Source organism: Ctenocephalides felis, unplaced genomic scaffold, assembly GCF_003426905.1.
Source record: "Ctenocephalides felis isolate EL2017-DRISC unplaced genomic scaffold, ASM342690v1 CF-g0.4_SCAFFOLD_01492, whole genome shotgun sequence".
Taxonomy (NCBI): Eukaryota; Metazoa; Arthropoda; class Insecta; order Siphonaptera; family Pulicidae; genus Ctenocephalides; species Ctenocephalides felis.
This window is the reverse complement of record NW_020537646.1, coordinates 21,799,696-21,821,544: the sequence shown is the minus strand read 5'-3', so window position 1 is coordinate 21,821,544 and position 21,849 is coordinate 21,799,696. Positions and strand designations below refer to the sequence as shown.

The following is a 21,849-nucleotide window of genomic DNA, read 5'->3' as shown; positions in this document are numbered from 1 at the left end:
ACAAATATGGTGCCCGATTTGATCAACTGACATCAGATGCTGATAGTATGGCAGCCGGTTGGAGAATATTAGAAGGCAGAAGTCCAGAACTGGGAGATAAAGATGAAAAGCAGACCATAGATTTTGTTTTGAAATTTATAGTTATTGTTAATTTTTGCAAGTGGTAAATAACCTATATCAAATAACCATATCAACTATTTGGAGTGCTTCTTATTTTATTTGATCAGCGATCAAAACTCAAGGATCCCTTAAGCTATTGTACCTCTTGATTTGACTTAACTATAACTCTGTCGGTTTTATAGATGATAACCCAACTGTTGTCCTTTCTCTATATAATGAATTTGATTAATGCGATTACTGCAGCAACTAAGGATCTCTAATTCAAATCCCATGGCTCTAACCACGAATCCACATGAAAGCCCTTGTCCTTGATATGACAATTACTTTTGGCACAAGTGAAGAATGCAAATATTATAAAAATAAGAAAAAGAAGACTGATACTGAATTAATCATTTTCCAAAATATCATCTACATTTCCTTCACAGCGCTTCTATTAATGATTCAGTGTGGTCTACGCTTTTATAAGAGTGACTGGCTGACCGTTGGATGCAAGAAACACTAAACGCTAAACGACTTTCTTTCCGGCCAATTTGAATATTGAATGATTACTTTTGCTATGAGTTATTTAAATCTCACTGGTGCATAAACTCGTCTTGATGGCACCAAGCATTTAATAAAAAAGGCGTTCATGTATACTGCACTGAATAAAAATATCCAATATGAATGTTTTACTGCAGTATTACACTCAGCGATCAGTTAAACTCAAAGATTATTTGATAAATTATTTATTATGTATTAGTAATTAATTATTTTAGTTGACATATATAATATAAAATTTATTCATTGTAAAATTGTTTATATATCAAATCTAATTAGACTGCTACAACTGTATAAATAAATGTAATGGCAAAATGATGTAACTCAGAAGCCAAAAATAAATAAAAAATTAGCCATCATGGAATAACATACAAACATCCTATTTTCTAATATTATAAATCGAATAAGTATTATGAATGAAATAAAATCTTGGAGAATATAACATCAAATAACAAATGTAGAGAAAGTAACAACTTCATATCATCATCAGCGGATATAAAAAATTGTTGTAAACAAATATCCCTTATATTGCAATAATAACCCCAAAAATGTAGGCATATCATTTGCACACAACACTCCAATTGTTTGTTATATATAACTGTTATAATAACATTTTAATTTTTTTTGGAAAACAAGACGGAGCCGATCAAATTTTTTTGAATTCTATTTATGTTCAATTTTTTTTCTAGTATACTGTTGACATAGAAAAGTCTGGAAAAATAAAGATGCTTTAACATGCTTTTCCCTCCGAGGTTTTATTTATAATTTTCTACATCAAAATTAACTATCTTAACATATAAATATGATATATATATATATATATATATATATATGTATATATGTGTGTGTATATGCGTATGTTTGTGTGTGAGAGAGAGAAGAGTGCATTATCTTTTTGAATATCATCCTGCAATTCCAAATCCTTTCTTATAAGCTTATAAATCTAAGATTCAAGGATTATAGAGTTAATCCTACCTAAATCGAATGTATTATATCCTTGAAACAGGACAATAAATAAGATCAACTTCGTAATTGTACTTAATGCACTTAAAACGTCTCAGAACCGGTCATAAATATCAGATAACAAGAAAACATTTAAGGGTCGGCGCACATGAACACGGTTTATTGCAAAACATTGATATTTCCTTTGAAATATGAACCATTTAATATCAGGTTTTTTGTGCAGTTCCAATATTTGAACTAAATGTGCTAAAACATGACTTAGAAGTAACATAATGCTGTGTAATTATTTCACAATTATTTCAAAAGTTTTAAAGAAAAAATTTCAAAATGCAGCATTAAAAGTAAACATTTCACCGAATCGTTCATTTCAGACTTTATCCACGTTGAAACAAGAAAACAAAATCCCTAAAATTTCTAAAGACTAAACATCAAAACAAACATTTTTGTACCTCTATTTATACTATTTATATTATTTTACCTTAATGACAATTATTACAAACTTTTATTGAAAATATTACAAACGATTTATGTATACCAGTATTGTGCTTAAGAAGCTCTCGTTTTGATGATCGTTTTGAGTTATGAATGAAATCCTTTTAAAAGCACAATTTACGATAGCCTCCTCGAATTAGTGCTTCGAAGAAACAGCTTTTAGTCATCAGAAGGTTCGCATAATATAGATTTACTCATGCACAAATATGGTTTTAAAAAAATGACCACAAAATTCTGACCGCAACTTTGTTTTAGAAAAAATCATACGACACATATTTGTAAAAAGTAAACGATTTGCATTTAGGTAATTTACACATTATTTATAATATTTTAATAATAGTACAATACATATTAGCTTGACAAGAGCCTGAAATAATATTTATTTTTAATGATTGCAGCTTGCTTATAAACGAATAAACATAAGATATTATGAAAAGAAAAATCATAAAAATATTTATTAAAAAGTTGCAATATTTTGATTATGATATTTTCAATTATCAAACAACTGAGAGCATCATTATGTCCAACATCGCATTGCAAAATGTAGTATTAAGATTTATCTAAATATGAGTATTTTTTCAAAAACAAGACTCGTGCTTTATATGAATATAAATTTCAATTTTCATTTAAATATAAATACATCATTAGTATAAAAATCAATACTATTATATATTTAATATACATTAGCATAAAATGAATTCGAATAAGTTTTATTATTCTGGAATAAACACATGAAACTTCGTAGAACGTATGACAAATATGCACAGAATTCAGTTTAAAATTGTATAAATTCAAAACGAGCCAATTGTTAAAGAAACAATGTACAAACAAATATGATTTTTTGGTATTTCCTCTCAATTCAATTAAGATACATTCTTGAAATTCTTAAAAATCTGGTAAGCGTATTATATTCACAAAAGACTAAACATGAATTATACTTTTAAGTTGAAAATAACAAATTCTTCAAAAGAATATTCATTAAATTCGCAGAAAAATAGCAAACAATACCATATAATATGAAACATTTCGAAGTCGATTTAAAGATATTGATTTCTACTCTTGAATTTTATTAATTTGCTTGGGATTTTTGTGCCATTACTCATAATGGTTTTATAGTTTGTAGTAAAAAATTAAACGTATTTGTTTCACTATCCAAGTTAAATATAAGGCTTTACTAAAATAATATATATTATATATATATTATATATATATATATATATATATATCAAATTTCATAACTTTATTTGATTGTACTAGATAAAGTAAACATGAAGTATTAGTACTTAATCCAAATACATATCGAAAATCAGATAGTGGCATTGAGCCGAAATTCATAAACTTTGATATTTTATTAACATTCAGTCGCTAAGCTTTAAAACAATGTAACGTGTTGATTATAAATTTATTTGAAATATAGTATTTATTAAAAGATTAAATAAATCTTTTCCCAATGAAATGTTGCGATATGATCCAAATGAATCAGTACTTGGCAAATCCGTGACTGTGCGAGGTTGACTAATATTTGCATTAAGACCATTTAATGTAGTAAGATTTATAAATGTGTTCAAAATTAAATCAAGTCACCTTGTATAAATCTTTCTCAATTTGAATTAATTAAATAGTTCGATCGGTACCATTACGTAGCGTTATTATGTTTGTTTAATATCAAATAATGTTTATAAAATACATTTTAATTGCCGCATAAATTAAGAAGTGATTGCAGATGCTTCGTATTAGAGTATAGGTTTGAAATATATAATACGATATTTAATTTGCTAAATAAATTTTATAGCTCTCAAATTGATATTTCGCAATATAAATTAATAAAATGAAGTGTTTACTGTGATTTGGTGAGTATTAATCTACGCATCTTGCAAAAATATTCACAAAGAGTTCAATTAGGATGTTCATTTTGTTTAGGATGTGTGATTTCTGTATGGAAATCACATATATAAACTGTAATGAAATATCATAAACATACGAGAAAAAAGTGATAAGAGAAAAAAGTGATAAGTTGTTTCCGCTAAACGCAATTTTCTTATCACTTAGTTTGCTAATAGTTTTTGTTGGAATAATTTGTGATAACGCTAGCGAATATTTTACCATATGTCATAATAATTGCGAGCAAAGATAAAATATAATTATTCAATATATATATATATATATATATATATATATATATATATATATATATTTACATATATTATACATTTAACTAGTCAATCATATGCAGTAAAATACTAATTTGCAGGTTTTTATATCCTAACTAATGTTTTGAAAATTTTAGGTTTTACAATGATACAGTTGATTAGGAGGCGCCCATTCGTGATATTTGGACACCCCTCCCCAATGGTTATAATCGTGATATTTAAAATTAATTCCCGCCCTCCCCCACCAAACATCACGTGTATTTTTAGTTTCGTGATAAAACTGTATTTTTTTTATTTTTTTTTGAAAATGTTTTAACTTTTTTAAAAAATTAGTTAAAAAATAAATACACGTGATATCTTGCTATACCCCTCCCTCCCCAACGTGATATTTCGTAATTTTTTGTCTAACCCCTCCCCCTAAAAACCTATCGTGATTAATGGAGGCCCCCTTAGTTATGTTTAATCTAAAGCAAATGAATCATAATTTTTACAAAGAAAATTTCGAAAATGAAAAGTTTAGCATATCTTAACGTTTCAAGGACTGCTGAGCATTTTGGCATACTTTAAAAAAATGATGTATAATTATTGGGTATGTATATTCGAATATAATATTTAATCCACGATTTCGAGAACACGGATCTACCGATTTGAATATAAAAAGATACGAAGCTAAGGGCAAAAAATAGCAGATTTTGCAAAAATAGAGCTATCGACATTTTCGGGAAGCCACCGGTCTCAACATTTTCAAATAATATGAAATGAAAATATTAAAAACAATAGTTATTAATTATTGATCAATTTTCAATTTTATTGATTTTCTTTAATTCCTCGAAAGTTTAATTGCGGCACGGGAAGTTTCAATAATTTGCCTTAAGGCAAGATGCCATGATGCACTACTAGTTTGTACAAAATTCAACAAAATTTTGTCTTTATTAACGATGTCGTCGATCTCATGACATTAATACAATAGAACATTTACCAACAAGTTGATAATTACGGGTAAGCCGGCTCAGCAAATGCGCAAAATAGTTCTGATTGTATCCTTTAAATACCCAACTCTAAAAATAAAGTGGCTATAATCATTGGTACTAAATCTGTATAACTATGCCTGTGACAAATCGCCGTTTATTTCAAACACTATCATTGTCCGGATCATTAATATTACGCAGAACGCCATTGATAAATCTAAGAATCCTTTATAAATCATCCATCTGACAAGTGTACCGTGTAATTTAGTCCAGGTGAGATGCCTTGGCTCCAGACAGCGTCTCGTGTACAAGGTATTGCATGCGTCTATAATATAGAAGATTAAGAATGTTGGGGTATGCGTCACCGCGTCACCGGTGTAACCCGAGACGATCGCTCAGCGCCGCACAAACTAACAATGTTCGCTAAGTAATGACGCAATCAATCGAGATGACGTCAGAAAGCCAGAGATCCAGAGTAGATGATGGGCGTTGAATAAAAGAAATTCCATAAATATCTTCTAAGATCATGTTGGAAGATCTTCAAAGGGAACTAGTTGCTTTAGGAGAAGTAATGCATTTGTTATCACGTCATGGTATGACGAGCGCTCTAAATCAACAAAGTTAATCCGAGGAAAAATAATATGAAACTATTCCCAACTTCTTTCATATTTTAATATGCATGGCAATATTTTTTAATCCTCAAAAAAAAATTAAATTAACTATATTCATATATAGTTTCATTTCTGGATTTTTAATATTTTATACATATAGGATTCTTTACTTTATATTAGGTTGTCAAATATCTCCCTTCCGCCTTTTTGTATTATAAACCAAGAGCAAAAAAGCGGAAGGGAGATATTTGACAACCTAATATTAATCAAAATACCATAAGCAGTATTTATGTATAAATTTCCATGCAAAATGTCAAAAAATCAATTTCTGAAAATGCTGCTGTAACCTTTCTATATTTATTGACTAGAATTTTTTTAAATTACAGTCTGCCACACCTAATTCAATAATTCTTTTGACTTTTTATTATATGGATTTTTGAATGGATGGCAACCCAGTGGTTTTCCAATTCAATTATGACTAATCAAGTATACTCGAAGTATTTGTTGACATTTTTATTAAATATATGCAACTATACCCACAAGAGGCGATTTTCACTTGAGGCTATATTTGAGATCTATAACCTCAAGTGGAAATTTGGCATCAAAGTTTGTCAGGAAATGACGGTTAGATTTAGGTGAAGTATGAAACGCATAAATAAACAATGATACTATTTCATTACAATCAGCCTTGTAAAAAATAGTTCAAATTAATTTGAATAAAAAACTTTACTTTTAATTTTTATAAAGACAAGTAAGTACCTACTTATTTACCAATTTTTCTAATTTTCTGGAATGAAATGAGTTCTAGCACCTACATAAAATATTTATTCAAAAGTGCAAATTGTAAATCTAAAAATTAAAATAAATTTATATATATTCAAAAAATCGAGTTAAATTTTGTTTGTTAGAAGTGCATAAAACTCAATAATTTTAATATATTTACTTTTAATTAAAAGAAGGACATATATACTTACTCGAACAGCCATGAAGTTAAATTAGAAAGAGTACTTCATAAACTGAACTTGTATAAAATAAGAATAATAGTTTCATATTTATAAGAATTTTATTTTTTTATATCAAAATGAACTATTTTAAACATTTATATGCAATAAATATTACGAATAGAATGAGCACACTTTACTCTAATAAATCTATCTAAATGGTACAAATAGAAAGAGCAATAATTTGTTATAAACATTTTTGACGCCAAATAATGGAAGGTTTAGATTTATCCTTAGAATATTATGAACTGATTATTAAATTAAATAACTAAAATTTCTTTAATTAAAAATGCTTTAATTAAAATGCCAGATAAGAGCTATTTTAACTTAGAAGCATATTTAAATTTACATTTCTAAGTGAAAATTGATGTCATTACTGCTTGACATCAGGCTGTTCGAGACAGGTATCAAATCAGAAACCTGCCAAGTGAAAAGCCAAAGCTAAGCTAACCCCTAAGCCACGGAGAATCTCAAATATTTAAGGTGGAAAATACGTTTACATAATGAAAAACAAAATTATTCTCACCAATACTCCAAATTCATTAATTGAAATTAATTAGAACATAATTCCGTATAATTATGATCGTATAATTTTTTGCTACGTATGCATTTCTGTAGGTAAAACAATTTTAAAAAGCAATGTAAATATTTTTATAACGTCTTGTATTGCATTTTATGCATTGCTAAGTTCCGAGAACACAATTTCTGCCTAATATGATTTTTGTAAAATGAATAAATCGTCACACAATTAAATTGAATTAAATGAATATCATCATATTAAATATCAAAATAATAAGGCCGGACCGTTTCATAGTAATTAATTGTTAAAACTTTTTTTCACGATTTTGATAAAGCTTTGTAAAATTAATCACGGAAAGTAGTTTAATTATTAAAATTCATAAAAGTTTCAAAATTATATTGTCACGATTTTAAATTTTAACATCTCACTTGTTATTGATTTTACCATTATATACAATATCGAATTATTATTCTTTATTTGCAAAAGGGATGTAGCATTTTTATTTAAGTTTTAATATTATTATGTGACTAAAAGCTTCAAAACGATTAATGTAATAAAATAGTTTAAATTTACAAAAGCTTTTAATACGAATCGTAGCATTTTATGGGTTGATTTCCAAAGCGCTTAACAATAAATTATTTTAATGAAGTATTTACCAGATGAATATTTTAATAAATTACTACACAGTAACTGATAAATATAAGTGTAAATTATTTTACAAAATTGTAAATTTTGAAATATTGTTGAAAATCATTATAATGAACTAAAGCAACAAACAAATGCGACTACTGTTTATATCAACAATAGATAATCATTATATTATAATTGAATATCTGTTGATTAAAATCATACGTCCACGCATTACCATGAATCATATTATATTAAATATCAGTTGGCATCACTTCAGAATCTTATCATATTAACCTCGCATAGCTTCAAACTATTAATCGGCATTAGTGATAAAAACACCTCATACGTGATTCGCGATGCAAGTAACATATCGATAAAAGTAACATAGAGCAAACAATAATTCAAGATGAGTAATGATCGGCAACACGTCAGAATGTAGATTGAATTCGTGATATCAATAGCTAACTTTAGTCAGCAAATCCATATAAGAATCATATGCTTCGACTACATAAATTATAATTAATTTGTTTCGGACTTATAGATGCTATAATGATCTGTATTATTAAGTCATGCGCAATGTGTATCCAATGTAACAAATGATGTGGCACAAAAGGGCATGTGAACTTATGCAGCTTAATGCGAACGATTCTAGCAATAGATTTGTTTTTAGAATCCTTAAATTACATTATGTGATGTCACCAGCTTGGAAAGAAGTCTGATGTTCGTTACTAAGAAGAATAAAAGCACATGTCAAGAAAAAGTTAGACAAAGTCGAAACAAAAGCTCAAAAGCCCAAAAGCCCAAGTGAGATAGTGCGTAAATCAGAAGTTGACGTAAATTGATGAGAAACTGCTATATTGATAGTAAGGTGATGCAATTTTAGATAAATAAATTAATTAGATACTGCAAAGAAGCAGCTATTTAGATATCTCATGAAACTGCAGGAATTGATTTTGAAAATATCAAGCAAAACACATATTTGCCATAAGTGCAAAGCTAATAAAATTAATACGAAATTAAAGACGTCCAATCACTGGATCGGCATTCGCTAAAAATTCGCTAATGTTCCAAAATTGAATTAAAAATACTGAAACATTTTATTGAATAGCGGTTATTATACTAAAAATACGTGAATATTCTTTAGCTATGCATCAAAATTTATATTTAATCCGAATACTGCATGGAAAACTATAAATTGTGGACACTAAACCAATGTGTAAAGCATAGAATTTCCATTTTCTTATTACAACAGTATTAAAAACTATTACTTCTATACTATATATTAAGAAAACTGGTATTAGGACAATTTACCGTGAAAATTCTTGTTCAATACTATCGTACAATTCATACCTGAACGTCCAATCACTGGATTGGCATTCGATTTAGACATTTTAAGTACTGCCAAAAATTTGATGATGTTCCATGATGGAATAGGCGCAGATATTAAAAAAATATATATACTATCGTACAATGCACTCCGAAAAATAGTACTAAATTTCATAAATACTTGAAGTAGAAGCAACACTGGCTACTTCTACTATTGTCAAACTATTTGTCATATGTAATTTAATTATATTATCTTTAGATTTACTAGATGTCGACTGAAGACAGTTGTGAATTACATGGTAAAATAAAAAAAATTCCTAAATACAAAATCGATTGTTATTGCCACGTCTGTTACAATATATCGATCCCTGCATCTCTTTGTTGCAGAGAAATGATACCATGACATTTTATTAGTGTCGTAAAACAATAATAAATTTGATTTAATAGTTTCTTCAAAGAGCCGTGAAGCATGTTGAAATTTATTTGAGAAATATCAATATTGGATTTTAATTGATTGTCGGGATTACTGTTTGGCTTTGATTGCAATTCCATAAATATAATTATACTTTTAGGTCAAGTTAGAAAAAAATTATGTAATGCATTTATACATTATACAAAATGAAGTACTATTGGATATTGCAACCAATGGGAGACCAAGCAAGCCAACAAAATGTTGAAATAAATCGTCTTCCGGTCACTCGATTATGAAAATATTCGGAAATATATTTTTACTACGAAGAGAGTAGACTAAACTTCCTCAGTGCGCGCATTCTGACACACGACCCAGTTCCCATATAAAATTAAATTTGTACCCAACTATCAATATTAATATCGTCGGCGATCGCATATAAACCCGGAATGTTCACGCATGTGATGTGATATCGATGCGCGGCAAAGGAAGACACGATGCAGGTAAAACCTGTTGCACTGTTTCCGAAATTGGAGATAACGAAAAGTAGAATAATATTTACATATTTGAAATTTGCATAAATAAACACGAACCACAGACGATTTGTATGTATCTTTCTCCTGGACTGAGCTGATTAGGACTGTTCTGATTATGTAAATATGTTCATATTTCAATCGTTATTTTCATTTTATTTATGAGATGTCTGCGGTTTAGAATTGTATGTCTCGTTACTTTAATGAAGTTCATAATAATATAAAGCATGGCAATATTTCATTCATGAATAAGTAAAATAATTAACGAGATTCATACAAACAAGTTTTGAAATTAAAGTAATTGACAATATAAATAAATTGATGCAAATTAATTTCCGTTCTATTGCTCGTTGTCAATTAATTAATATGGAATGATGCGTAATTGCCATTAGGCCTTTTAATGTTCCTTATTGTTAATTAATTAATATGGAATTATGCGACCATTTGACATAACATCAGCGTTTCAAAAGAAACAAGAAGTTTTTTAAAATAAATTCTGAAAATATATTGGCAATATATTTTATATATTAAATTACCTTCTGAATAACCAAAGGAGTGCCGAAATCTTTGCCACCCTGGAGTCTGAATCCCCACGGACAAGCATCTCCTCGATTTAATCGAACTGATATTAATTGTGCCATCTGAAATAAATAAAAAAAAAATAAAATTAAATAAAGAAAAATTGTGGCGGAATTAGCTCATGTGTAGCGTTTCCGACTCACGCGCCGAAGGTTCGAAGTTCGAATCCCCGGCATAATATAGAAATTCTGTTAAAAAATAGTTTGAAATAAAAGTTAAAAAATAGTTTGAAATAATGTTAAAAATAGTTTGAAATAGTATTAAAAATAGTTTAACGTATATAAAAAGGTTTGAGAATAAAAATTAAATTGAATAGAAGTAATGAAGATGTGAGAAGATAGAAGATATAATGATAGATAATAAAAGAAGAAAAAAGAAGAATGATGTTATGTTGATGAGTACATAGAATAGGATAGGATATATAAAATAGGAAGAAGAATAGGATTTATATAAGAAATTGAAATATTGTAATGAAATTAAAATATGTTGTAGGTGGCTAAATGCTCGAGCAAGCGAGGCCAATAAAAATAAAAATAAAAAAAAAAAAATAATAATAAAGAAAAATGTTTGAAAATAATCACAATTGTTTTAAAAATATTTAAGGGCAAGATGAAAATCAAAACTTAAACTATATATATGTATATGAACAAAAATCAAATGATGTGTTTAAACTTCTACATATACTTAAACCAGCTTAAAATAAAAAGCATAAAACAATTAATTAAATAAACACAATTTCTTGTATTTTTACAGAAATCGATAATATACTCTCAATTTATCAATTAGTTTTTCATTTCCCTGTTACATTGCGTAAAATTTCACAACCATGAAAACGTTTTTGCAAGAAAATATATTCCATCCTATCTTTCGATAAATCGCATTTGAACAAACGTGACAACAACGAATGAATATATACTATCATTAAAAAGGCTTACTACTGGGTAACCTTCTAGATCTAATGTTTAATATTTCATATATCATCAAAACTACTGAATGTCTTCCTTTTTGTAAAGACAGATTGTAATTCAATAAAGAGAATAAAAAAAATATACTATCATTAAAAAATGTATAAAATATAATTAAATTCTGATACGGATTTCACCTTAAAACCAACCTTATTATTTGGTAATTAGAGGTATTCAAACTTACACCTTAGCATTTAAAAGATACTTTTGTTCCACTAGTGGCCCGAGCACAAGACGACTGCACCCTAAAATTTATATCATTGCAAAAATCTGATCTTGCGGCCATAACTAATGTACGTCGCATTCCTTTGCATTAGCATTTTTATAATGATTTTAGTTTGTTCCCAACAATTCTACCTGTTTATCGAAAGATATATGAATATCCTCGGCCGGAAATAAATTATGAAATTCCGACATAGGCTAGTGTTGCCATGTATTTTTCAGTGGTGTCACATCGGACACAGCAGAGTTGCAAAATTTTTTAAAAATACGTACTTTTTTATTTCACTATATAATAATCACAAGATAACTTGCAAATTTAAAAAAATATAGACAATAAGTGGGAGTTACCAATATTACTTATATTTTAAATAAGAAAATTTCAATTGAGTAAAAGTGTCCTGTACAAAAAATGAATATGAAATTAAATTTCTTTAAAGAATCAGAGTTTCGGAGGATGTATTTTTTTACCTTTTTGCAAAGTTAACAGCCAACAGATTTTGAGCTAGTTTAAAATTAAAAGAGCAATGGAAGCGGCTGTGAAATATGTGCAAGCTTACGAATATGTTTTTGGAAAGTTATTATTATCAGACGTAATGATAATTTTGTGAAACTGATAACTTTAGAACGTGGATATATTAATTTATTAATCTTAATATTTGAATCGTGATCTCAAAAAAAAAATCAAATTTAATCTTTTTTTCACTCAAATTCTAAAAAATTGGGCTGATTGAATTTTTTTTAAATGACTAAATATTGTAAAAATAGTTGTTTTATATGAAAATGTACATATTCTTTTATTCTGTTATATCCATATAATTTACATAAAATTATTTTGTACTGAAAAATTGATATTTTAAGTTCAAAAAGCCCATTTTTCTAGAACTTGAGTGAAAAAAAACTCTTCGAATCTTAAATAAATAAATTGTAACCTTCAAAAATTAAATTGAGATTAATCTTGAATTTCAGTCAAATTCTAAAAAATGGCGATTTAAAAATACGAAATATTGTAAAAAAATTATGTAAAAATATACGCAAACCATATCAAGAAAAATACAACAAAAAAATTCCAGGTGATGTATCTATATATTTTTATAAACATTTTTTCACAATATTTGCTAAGTTGTTTGTAAAATGTTTCAATTGTACAATTTGTAGAATTACCGGTATGATGACACACATACAGTGGCAAAACATAAAAAATAATTAATTCAAATATCGATTGTTTGTTATTTCTATAATTTGTCTGAAAAAAATAAGTTTCAGCGACCAACCAAAAAATCTAAAGTATATAAAAATTTAATTAGAAGTATTTGTTTCAATTCAAGCTTTTCTATGTTTTTTACTCTAAATTTCTGTTGCACTTTTTTTCTATACTGCCACTGTGGAGTCTTACAAAACTACGTGTGTATATTCACAGGACGCGTGCTGGTTGTTCGCAAGGGCTAAAAGTGTGCCATTGCACAAGTCAACAAAATGCATATTGAATTATTGTGTAAGGCACGCACAAATAGAACAAATGCTTCACCGTCGCCGGCTTGACTAATTTATTCTCGAAGGAGCAAATGTTTATATGCAATATAGATGCAAATACGTATATAGTTTGCAGAATCTTACAAGAAGAAAACGAATATGTTCTATATTTAATGACATCTTATTTTGGTTTTGCATCTCGGGGAATAAGCAGAGTTCACGCATAGATGGTTAATTTTTAGTAAAACTTTAAATTATATGCCAAATACAACATCACGTTTTCATAGTGTATGAAAATATTTTGACTAACTAATAACTAATTGATAAAATTATTCCACACTCATTATTATTGATATACTGCTTTTTATTACTATTATATTATATTTTTACAATTTAGTTTTCTGAACAAGTTGGCATACCTTAGAAAAAATTGATATATGTCGACGATTTCGGAAAGACGAATTAACCGATTTGAATGATTCCAAAAACATTCGATTGCTATTGATAAGCAGACGTGCTGATTAGTTTTTGACAAAGGTAGGTCTAACCGTTTCGAAGATACGGGGCAAAAGTGCTAAAAATGATTCAGTTTTAGAGTACGAAAGATACGGGAAAAAAATAAAATGAATTTATATTAATGTAATTTATATATTTAAAAAAATATGTTATAAAGCAAATAAGGTATATTTGTACAATTAACGTTCAAGCACTGCTAAAAATGTAATTATATATTATAAATGATCAGGAGGAAAATTAAATATTTCATTGTAAATAACAAATGATATCATAAACAGATATTTTATCTGCTACTAAATAAATAAAATCTTACAATTAGAGTGAAACATGAATCAGAGCAACCGCCCAGATATTAAATAAGTGCTAATTGTGCATTCAATGAGTTAAAGTATTTCAACATTGAAAGTCGAAATTCCATACAAAATTTTGAGAAAGTAAATTTTTATTTCTATTAGTTAAATTGTAATTATCATTGAAATTGTTTTTTGCGAAATGTTAGAGCAAATACATATAGATCTACTCACTCATTCAAATTTTTCTTAAAAATATCTCATCTCATTCTTCATTGGTCACACAAATTAACACTCATTTTAATGTTTGTCTTGCTCGTCATTTTTTCATAATATTGACCATTGATTTATTTGTTCAGTAAATTTTTAAATAGCGATTTTCTAACGAACTGAAATCAGTTCTTTGCAAATTTTGTCAATAAACAAGCAATGACTCATATTATTGGAAATTGCGGTTATCGCATTCATACTCATCAATCATCATTTTCGAGTGGGATTGGCGGATGATAATTTACTTGTTATCTTATATCACAAGAAAAATGTTTGGAATTTTACAAAAAATTAAGATAATATAACTTGAGAGTATAACATCCGATAATACGCGTTGTATACATTGGTGAAGCAGAAATAGAAGATTACTGGTTCTTTGCATATTTTTGCAATTATTTGTTGAATATATGCTTCACAGTTTTGGTTATTTAGTATTTAATTACACATCTTTGACTAATACTAAAATACCGCAGAGTCAAAAAAAAAATTAAAAGAATAATTCAAATTTACACAATTCTTAACCTTTGCAATAATATTTTATATTAAACTTTATTTATATTATATATATTATTTTTTTATTTTATATATCAAAATCAAGCTTTGGTCCATTAAACAAGTTATCTTTTATTGCAAACCTTAATGTGTTATTAAATGGCACACTGGCGCGAGGTATTTCATAATTTTAAATTTATTGATATGTGCATTGTATAAAGTTGTCGGCTCTTGAAAGGCATTTCAAAGCCATAAACTACCCATTTTATTAAAGCCAAAAAGATAAGAAAAAAAATAAAATGAATTTATACTAATGTAATTTATATATACAAAAATATGTGAAAGCATTTAAGGTATATTTGCTGAAGATTATAGTGAAGTAACTAAATTAATTTCTTAAGAGATTAAGCATATCACATTATTTGTAGACATCGAACACCATGCAAATGATACCCAGTGTGTTCAACGTTCCATTAACAAAATGTAACAAATACATCACCGATTTAACTAATTTCTTTCTAATTATATAACTTAATCCGTGTTCAAAAAATATTTCTCTTGGCTCATATATAATAGTTAATCCCTGGGTCGATCGAATAGCAGTGGCCAGCGCAGTGCAAAGTTTTAGCGTCGGCCCGGAGTCAGCCAGAGTCTGGGACGGAAATAGATCGAACGTCGAAGTCGCCCTGTCCGCGCGCCAGATCAAAACACGCGGAAAGGAACGTGGAAACACATTTTAATGAATTAAAAAAATAATTTTGAAGAAAAGCCTTTCAAAGTTTATTTGAAAAATAATTCTAAACTAGTGGGATGCATGGCATCGTGCCTTAAGGCAAGTTGCTGGAACTTCCCGTACCGTAATTAAAAATCTTGGTGCGGAACCAAGAACACAAAATGTTTACACATTATTAAAATTTCTATAAAGTATCTGATTATTTGATGTACATATGTCCAATAAACATTTTTGACATTTTTATACTTATTTTTATTGAGAGTACATAACCGCTGGATCTGCCTTCTTCAGTTCTTCATCTTGTCAATACAAGTAAAATGTTTTTCGAATTATTAAAATCGGACGCTCCGTTTTCTTGAAAACTGAGTTACCGTTTTTGGCACTTTTTGCCCCGTATCTTCGGAACGGCTAGACCTGCCTTCGCCAAAAACTAATCAGCACGTCTCCTTATCAATACGAATCGAATGTTTTTTTAATTATTCAAATCGGTTGATCGGTGTTCTCGAAATCGTTGACAAAAATTTGTATCCGCACACACACATCAATTTTTTCTAAGGTATGCCATATTATTCAGAAAGTTTTGGAACGTAAAGATATATAAAAAATTTCATTTTCGATTTTTCTGCGATTACTATAACTTACCCTAGGGGAAATTAAATATTTATTATGACTTTACAAGAATCACAAAATTATGAAAAGCAATGATTTTGTTTTCTAAACCAAAATCACATGATTGTAGTTGTACTTGATCTTACAGAAACTTGTTGTAAGTAGCATTTTGTCTTAGGGTAAGTTGATGATCTTTACGGTACGTATACATAATCAACTTAATTAATTAAAAAGAATTTTAGCTATTTAGGTAAAAAGTTCAACTGTTATTTAGAAAATAAAATTTTCGCTTTCATTGCTAATCAATGCGATTTCCAATTGATGTCTTTCAAATATACTTATCTAAATTATTATCATAACAATATCTAAGTAATTGTATAATTTAAATTAATTAATTTAACACATTTCATTTCATCTATTTCGTATGCTGCATCATTTCATCTATTTCGTCAACTGTAATCAGTATCTACCTACGAAGCACGGTATGTATATAATTGTTCGGCATAGACTAGATTCTGATAAGAATAACTTAAAAGCACAGCAGAAACTTTGATGAATTTTTACAATTTAACCACTTATGGACCTATAATATTGTAGTAAGTTACTTCGGACTACAAAATCTATCGTTACACAAAATTTCATCAAAAACGTACACAAAAATTTCAACATTTAATGACACAGAAACGGCCTGGTCCATCTTTACCAAAAATTAATCAACGCGATTCCCAAGCAATATCTTTTGAATTTCGAATATTTAAAATTTTTATACTTTTCTGCTAATTACAAAGAAAGGATTTGGCCGATTCTCGCAAAAAACTGACCGACAATAGCCTTTATTGAGTTCCACAAATGGCTTTTAAATTTTTGAAATGGACCCAGTTTCCCAGTGTTTTCGAGATTACGTCGACAAAAGGTCAAAAATCGGTTCACATACACATTATATTCCAAATTTGGTCTCATTTGATTCAAAATGACTTAAAACGCGATAAAATATAAAATTAGCAAATCGGATTTTTTGCGAAAAAAGACTTTACCATCGGATAAAGTACATGCATCACAAAATTTAGGAAGGAAGTGATTTATCTCAACCGATCAACAACAACAAAAATAAGGGTAGGTACGCTTAATTTCCTAAAAGCTCTTACAAGGTTATCAAAGTACGACATTTACTACTTACTTCCTTTACTTATTACTATTACTACTACAAATTTTACAAGAATGTTATATTTTACAATAACATCTGATTAGGTTTTAGAAAAATATTTATATAAACCAAGTTGATTTATAACAGATAATGAACAAAATTTTTAAAAAAATCTATTATTTTTAATAAAATTGTGAATTTTATTTTTATTATAATTTTGTATGAAAGTTGCTAATATATAAATTGCATCCAATTTATCGTTGAGTAATTCGAAACCCTGTTTGCACACATTTCAAGACGCAAATGCGTGTTGATGGCGTCAAAACAATTTGAAACATATATATTTGTCAAAAGGTGTGACTCATATAATGTAATTAATTATATAGAAAAAAATGATCTAAATAATTATACATAATTTTTATTTTCAGTCATTCGATAATAATTTGATAATGTAAAATAAATTTTAATTATGCTATATTTACCACAACACTGTGAAGAGCAAGATCACTGAATCTTGGATTTTATTCTCTTGTATATTCTGAACAATTGATTTTATATCATATGCAGATAGATAATAAATCGAATAAATAAACAAATATACTGTATTCCAGATCACATGATTTATGATTAATCAAATTTTAATGTATCGACTAAAAATATACAAATTTGTTCTAGTTTGGTATAAATTGCTAATAAACACACAACGTAAAATAAACGCAAATTAAAATATAAACTATGTAATAACATGGTCTCTTGCAGGATCTATTATCTCTTTTAATATTTTTATTTTATTTTTTATTTAAGGAATATTTATATTTAATTTGCCTATATAATTCACATGTGTACAAAATTAATTTAAACATCTATCTACGTAAAATAAAAGGCATTCATTCCGTTAGATAAATGTTGATCTTGTAAATTATCGTATGCAATCATTCTATTAATATACTCGGTGATGCACGTTTTAATGGATATCGGTTTTATTATTAATCGATCATAAACTTTGAAATCATTATACAGAATAAAAGAATTTTTTAATAAATTTATTTAATATGTTAATGTAATATTAAATGAGGTATTTATATCTGTATTACATTTATTAGATCACTTATTAAACTAATAGCCATATACAATTTTTATTTATAATTAATTTAATTATATTGCTCACAAAACAATTTATTATTTAAAATAATTTGAAAAAGCTTTAAATGTAACATTTGGCTTAAAAGCTATCGGCTCAATAAAGGAGTAATATATATTAATGAATTTTATGGCATACTGAGAGAAGATCAAAATTGTAAAAAAAATATTATTTAGTGTAAGCATTATTTTGTTCATTGTTTATTCAAAAATAACAATCGGAATACATAGCGTTCTAAAAGTTGTTGCGGAAAAATTGTAAACTTTATTTAATAATATTTAATATTATAACGTATAATATTAGTGTTATACTTATAATTAAAAATCTGAACAGAATTGGACAATATGAACCATTTTTATACATGTCGTTATTATGGTGAAAAATAGCAAATGTTAGTTGGTAGTTGAGCTGTATCAAAAGCATAAGTATAAGTTATGTATTTTTATACATATGAAAATTTATAAAAAAAAATAAAATTTGGCCGAAAAAATAAAAAAAAAACTCTTCGGAGTGGTCAACCCCTACCACTTGGTTTCAATAAAAATGTGCGAAAACTTGTCCGGGATATACCTAACAATTTCCCAAATTTTCACTGCTATTAAAGTTTTTGAATAAATAAAAAGCACACAGACAGAAAACCTACATCCATTTATACATACATAGTACATAGATGCATTACATTAAAATTATAAAATATATATACATTATAATGATTAAAATCAATTAATTAATTGTTTTGTAATTAATTGCAATTTTCAGTTATTAAAATCTCTAGTCGATTATACATTCCTAAAATATTTTAAATATTTAATGATTTTTCTGAGTTCGATTTAATTACTAATTGTATAATTAATTTTTAATAAAATTCAATTAATTGCTTTATTAATAAATATATAACTGCAATGAAATAACTTAAATTATTTGTTGTTTATAAAATTAGTGTATAAATTTAATTAATAATATCATCTAATATTGTTGATTATATTTGATGCATATCTCAATGTTCAAGTTTTCCATTTCCTATTTGAAATATTTTCACAAATACTGCTATATTTTATAGATGTATTTGAAATAGATTTTCCAATATATTTCTATTCTATAACTTATAAATTAATATTCTATATTTCAATATTTTATAATTAATATTCTTATTAATTATTCATCTATAATATAGCTTATTAATTAAAATTATTTCATTAAAAATATTTTTTAAACTTTGTAAAAAACTTTTTAAGATTTTGTTAAATATGCTGAATGATGACACACATACAGTGCCAAAACGTACAGAATAAAGAGTTTAATTATTTATTGTTTTTTTTTATTTTCGGCTAGAAATAAACATTTCAAGAAAATAACTTATTATAAGTAATTAAAATAATCAGAGTATTTATATCAGCAATAAATTCTGCATTGATTCATAACTGTCTATCTAAGCACTTTCATAATTAATTAGTTTGTATTTTAACTGAAAATGAAATTATTTCCGTTGCAGGAAAGAAAAATGAGAATGGTCAATAGGAAACGGATGTGGTATAAGTTTACTATGAAATATGATTAAATGCATTTATAACGAAATTGAAATTTATAATAAAAATAAAAAATTATTTCATTACAAATTAGTTTATTTTATTATCTTGAAGATTGGTCTTATTTACTGCATATTTTTGCGGTGCGAATTTTTATTTGATTTTTTACCTTTTAAAAGGATGTATAGAAAGTATATTACGATAAAACGATATAATTAAAAAATTAATATTTACAAATTTAAGGGTTGCATTATGAAACTGTTAATAAAATACTGAGAATAATTGTTTATGTTTGTGCAAATTTTCGCATAGAAACGGCCAATGTATGCATTTTCATATAAAATCGTTCATAAATTGGGGTTGTTTCAGAAACTTTCTCACTATAACTAAAGAAAGCCATCTAAAAATGATGGGTTTAATTTTGGTAACTAAAGTAATTAAAAATTTGCAAATAGATATAAATAGGTAAATATTATCACTTACATCACCAATTTATTTCTGCGACCCGCACGGCAACACAACAATTAAAAAAACCAACAGACACTATTTTGAGTTCAAAATTCACCAGAGTTTTTAAGCAAACTTCCGTAACGAACACGTAACAAATATTTTCGCCAAAATGCAAACTTAAAAATTTCGATGTAAAACGTCTTAATATCAAAAATGTTCACCAGGGATATTTTTAGATTGAAAAGTAATTCGATATTTGTATGACGTAATTTTTTAAAAACAATATTTCGCTCTGACCATTATTACTCGTTGAGCGCTAGCACTCGAATGCGTTGTAGTCGAAACCCGTGTGTTTTGGTTACAAGAATAACTTTGGCTTAGGTAACAGTTGGAACGAGCCGGCGGGTGGATATGGATAGTATATATAAAACTTCTCTAGCGGATTTGTGTGCCGCCGATCTTATTCTTAAGCCTTCCTTCTTTTCAAACGCGAGCTATCTAGATTTATAAATAATACCCATTTTGAAAATGCTAAAATTTTCACAACACACGCGTCTTCAAATGCGCCTGAGTTACACATGTTTATCTGTCACTTTATCGCAATCAAAACTCCAGTGGTACCAACAATACATACAAGTTTAATTCGCTTCCTAACTACGCTCGTATGTCGAATCGCTCGTATCTCGAAGTAATTTTTCCTATACAAACACATTGAAATCCTATTAAATAAATAAGTTCATTATTTAATTAATTATTGTTTTTTCCTGTCTATTCATGACACTGCCGAAATAATTTAGACATGTTTTGTTGAACAACTCTCATGCTAAAACTGCTGCAAATTTTTCGGGTTGATTTTTATCCACAAACTTTCATATCTAAGAAAGCTGCTTATAAATTATTCTAAGGATTTTTACCTTCTACAATTGTTTTACCTCTTTCTTTACTATATATTATCTACATATCAAAATAATTCACTATCATAAAACATCCAATATATTTCCATGGTAAGAAAATGTTAGGAAACTTTTCATGTTTTCATTATGCCATTAACTTTTTTCTAGAAAACATCTCTAGAAGCAACAATTCGCACGCATTCCGAAACACTTGTAAGTCTGGATACCACTGTATTATGCTTTAAAAGCTGTATTTGAGCACTAACCAATCTATTGATTGTCTTACTAT

The 21,849-nt window shown here is 27.5% G+C and overlaps 1 protein-coding gene across 1 annotated transcript in view; it reads right to left on the bottom strand.

The window, feature by feature from the left end:
• Nucleotides 1–21,099, bottom strand: part of LOC113370422 (PDZ and LIM domain protein Zasp-like) — a 109,704-nt gene extending 88,605 nt beyond the window's left edge. Inside the window, 2 exon segments of the mRNA XM_026611087.1 lie at nt 10,797–10,901; nt 20,701–21,099. Of these exon segments, the coding sequence (XP_026466872.1) occupies nt 10,797–10,901 (105 nt within the window). The 5' untranslated portion in view covers nt 20,701–21,099.
• Between the last annotated feature and the right edge of the window lie 750 nt (nt 21,100–21,849).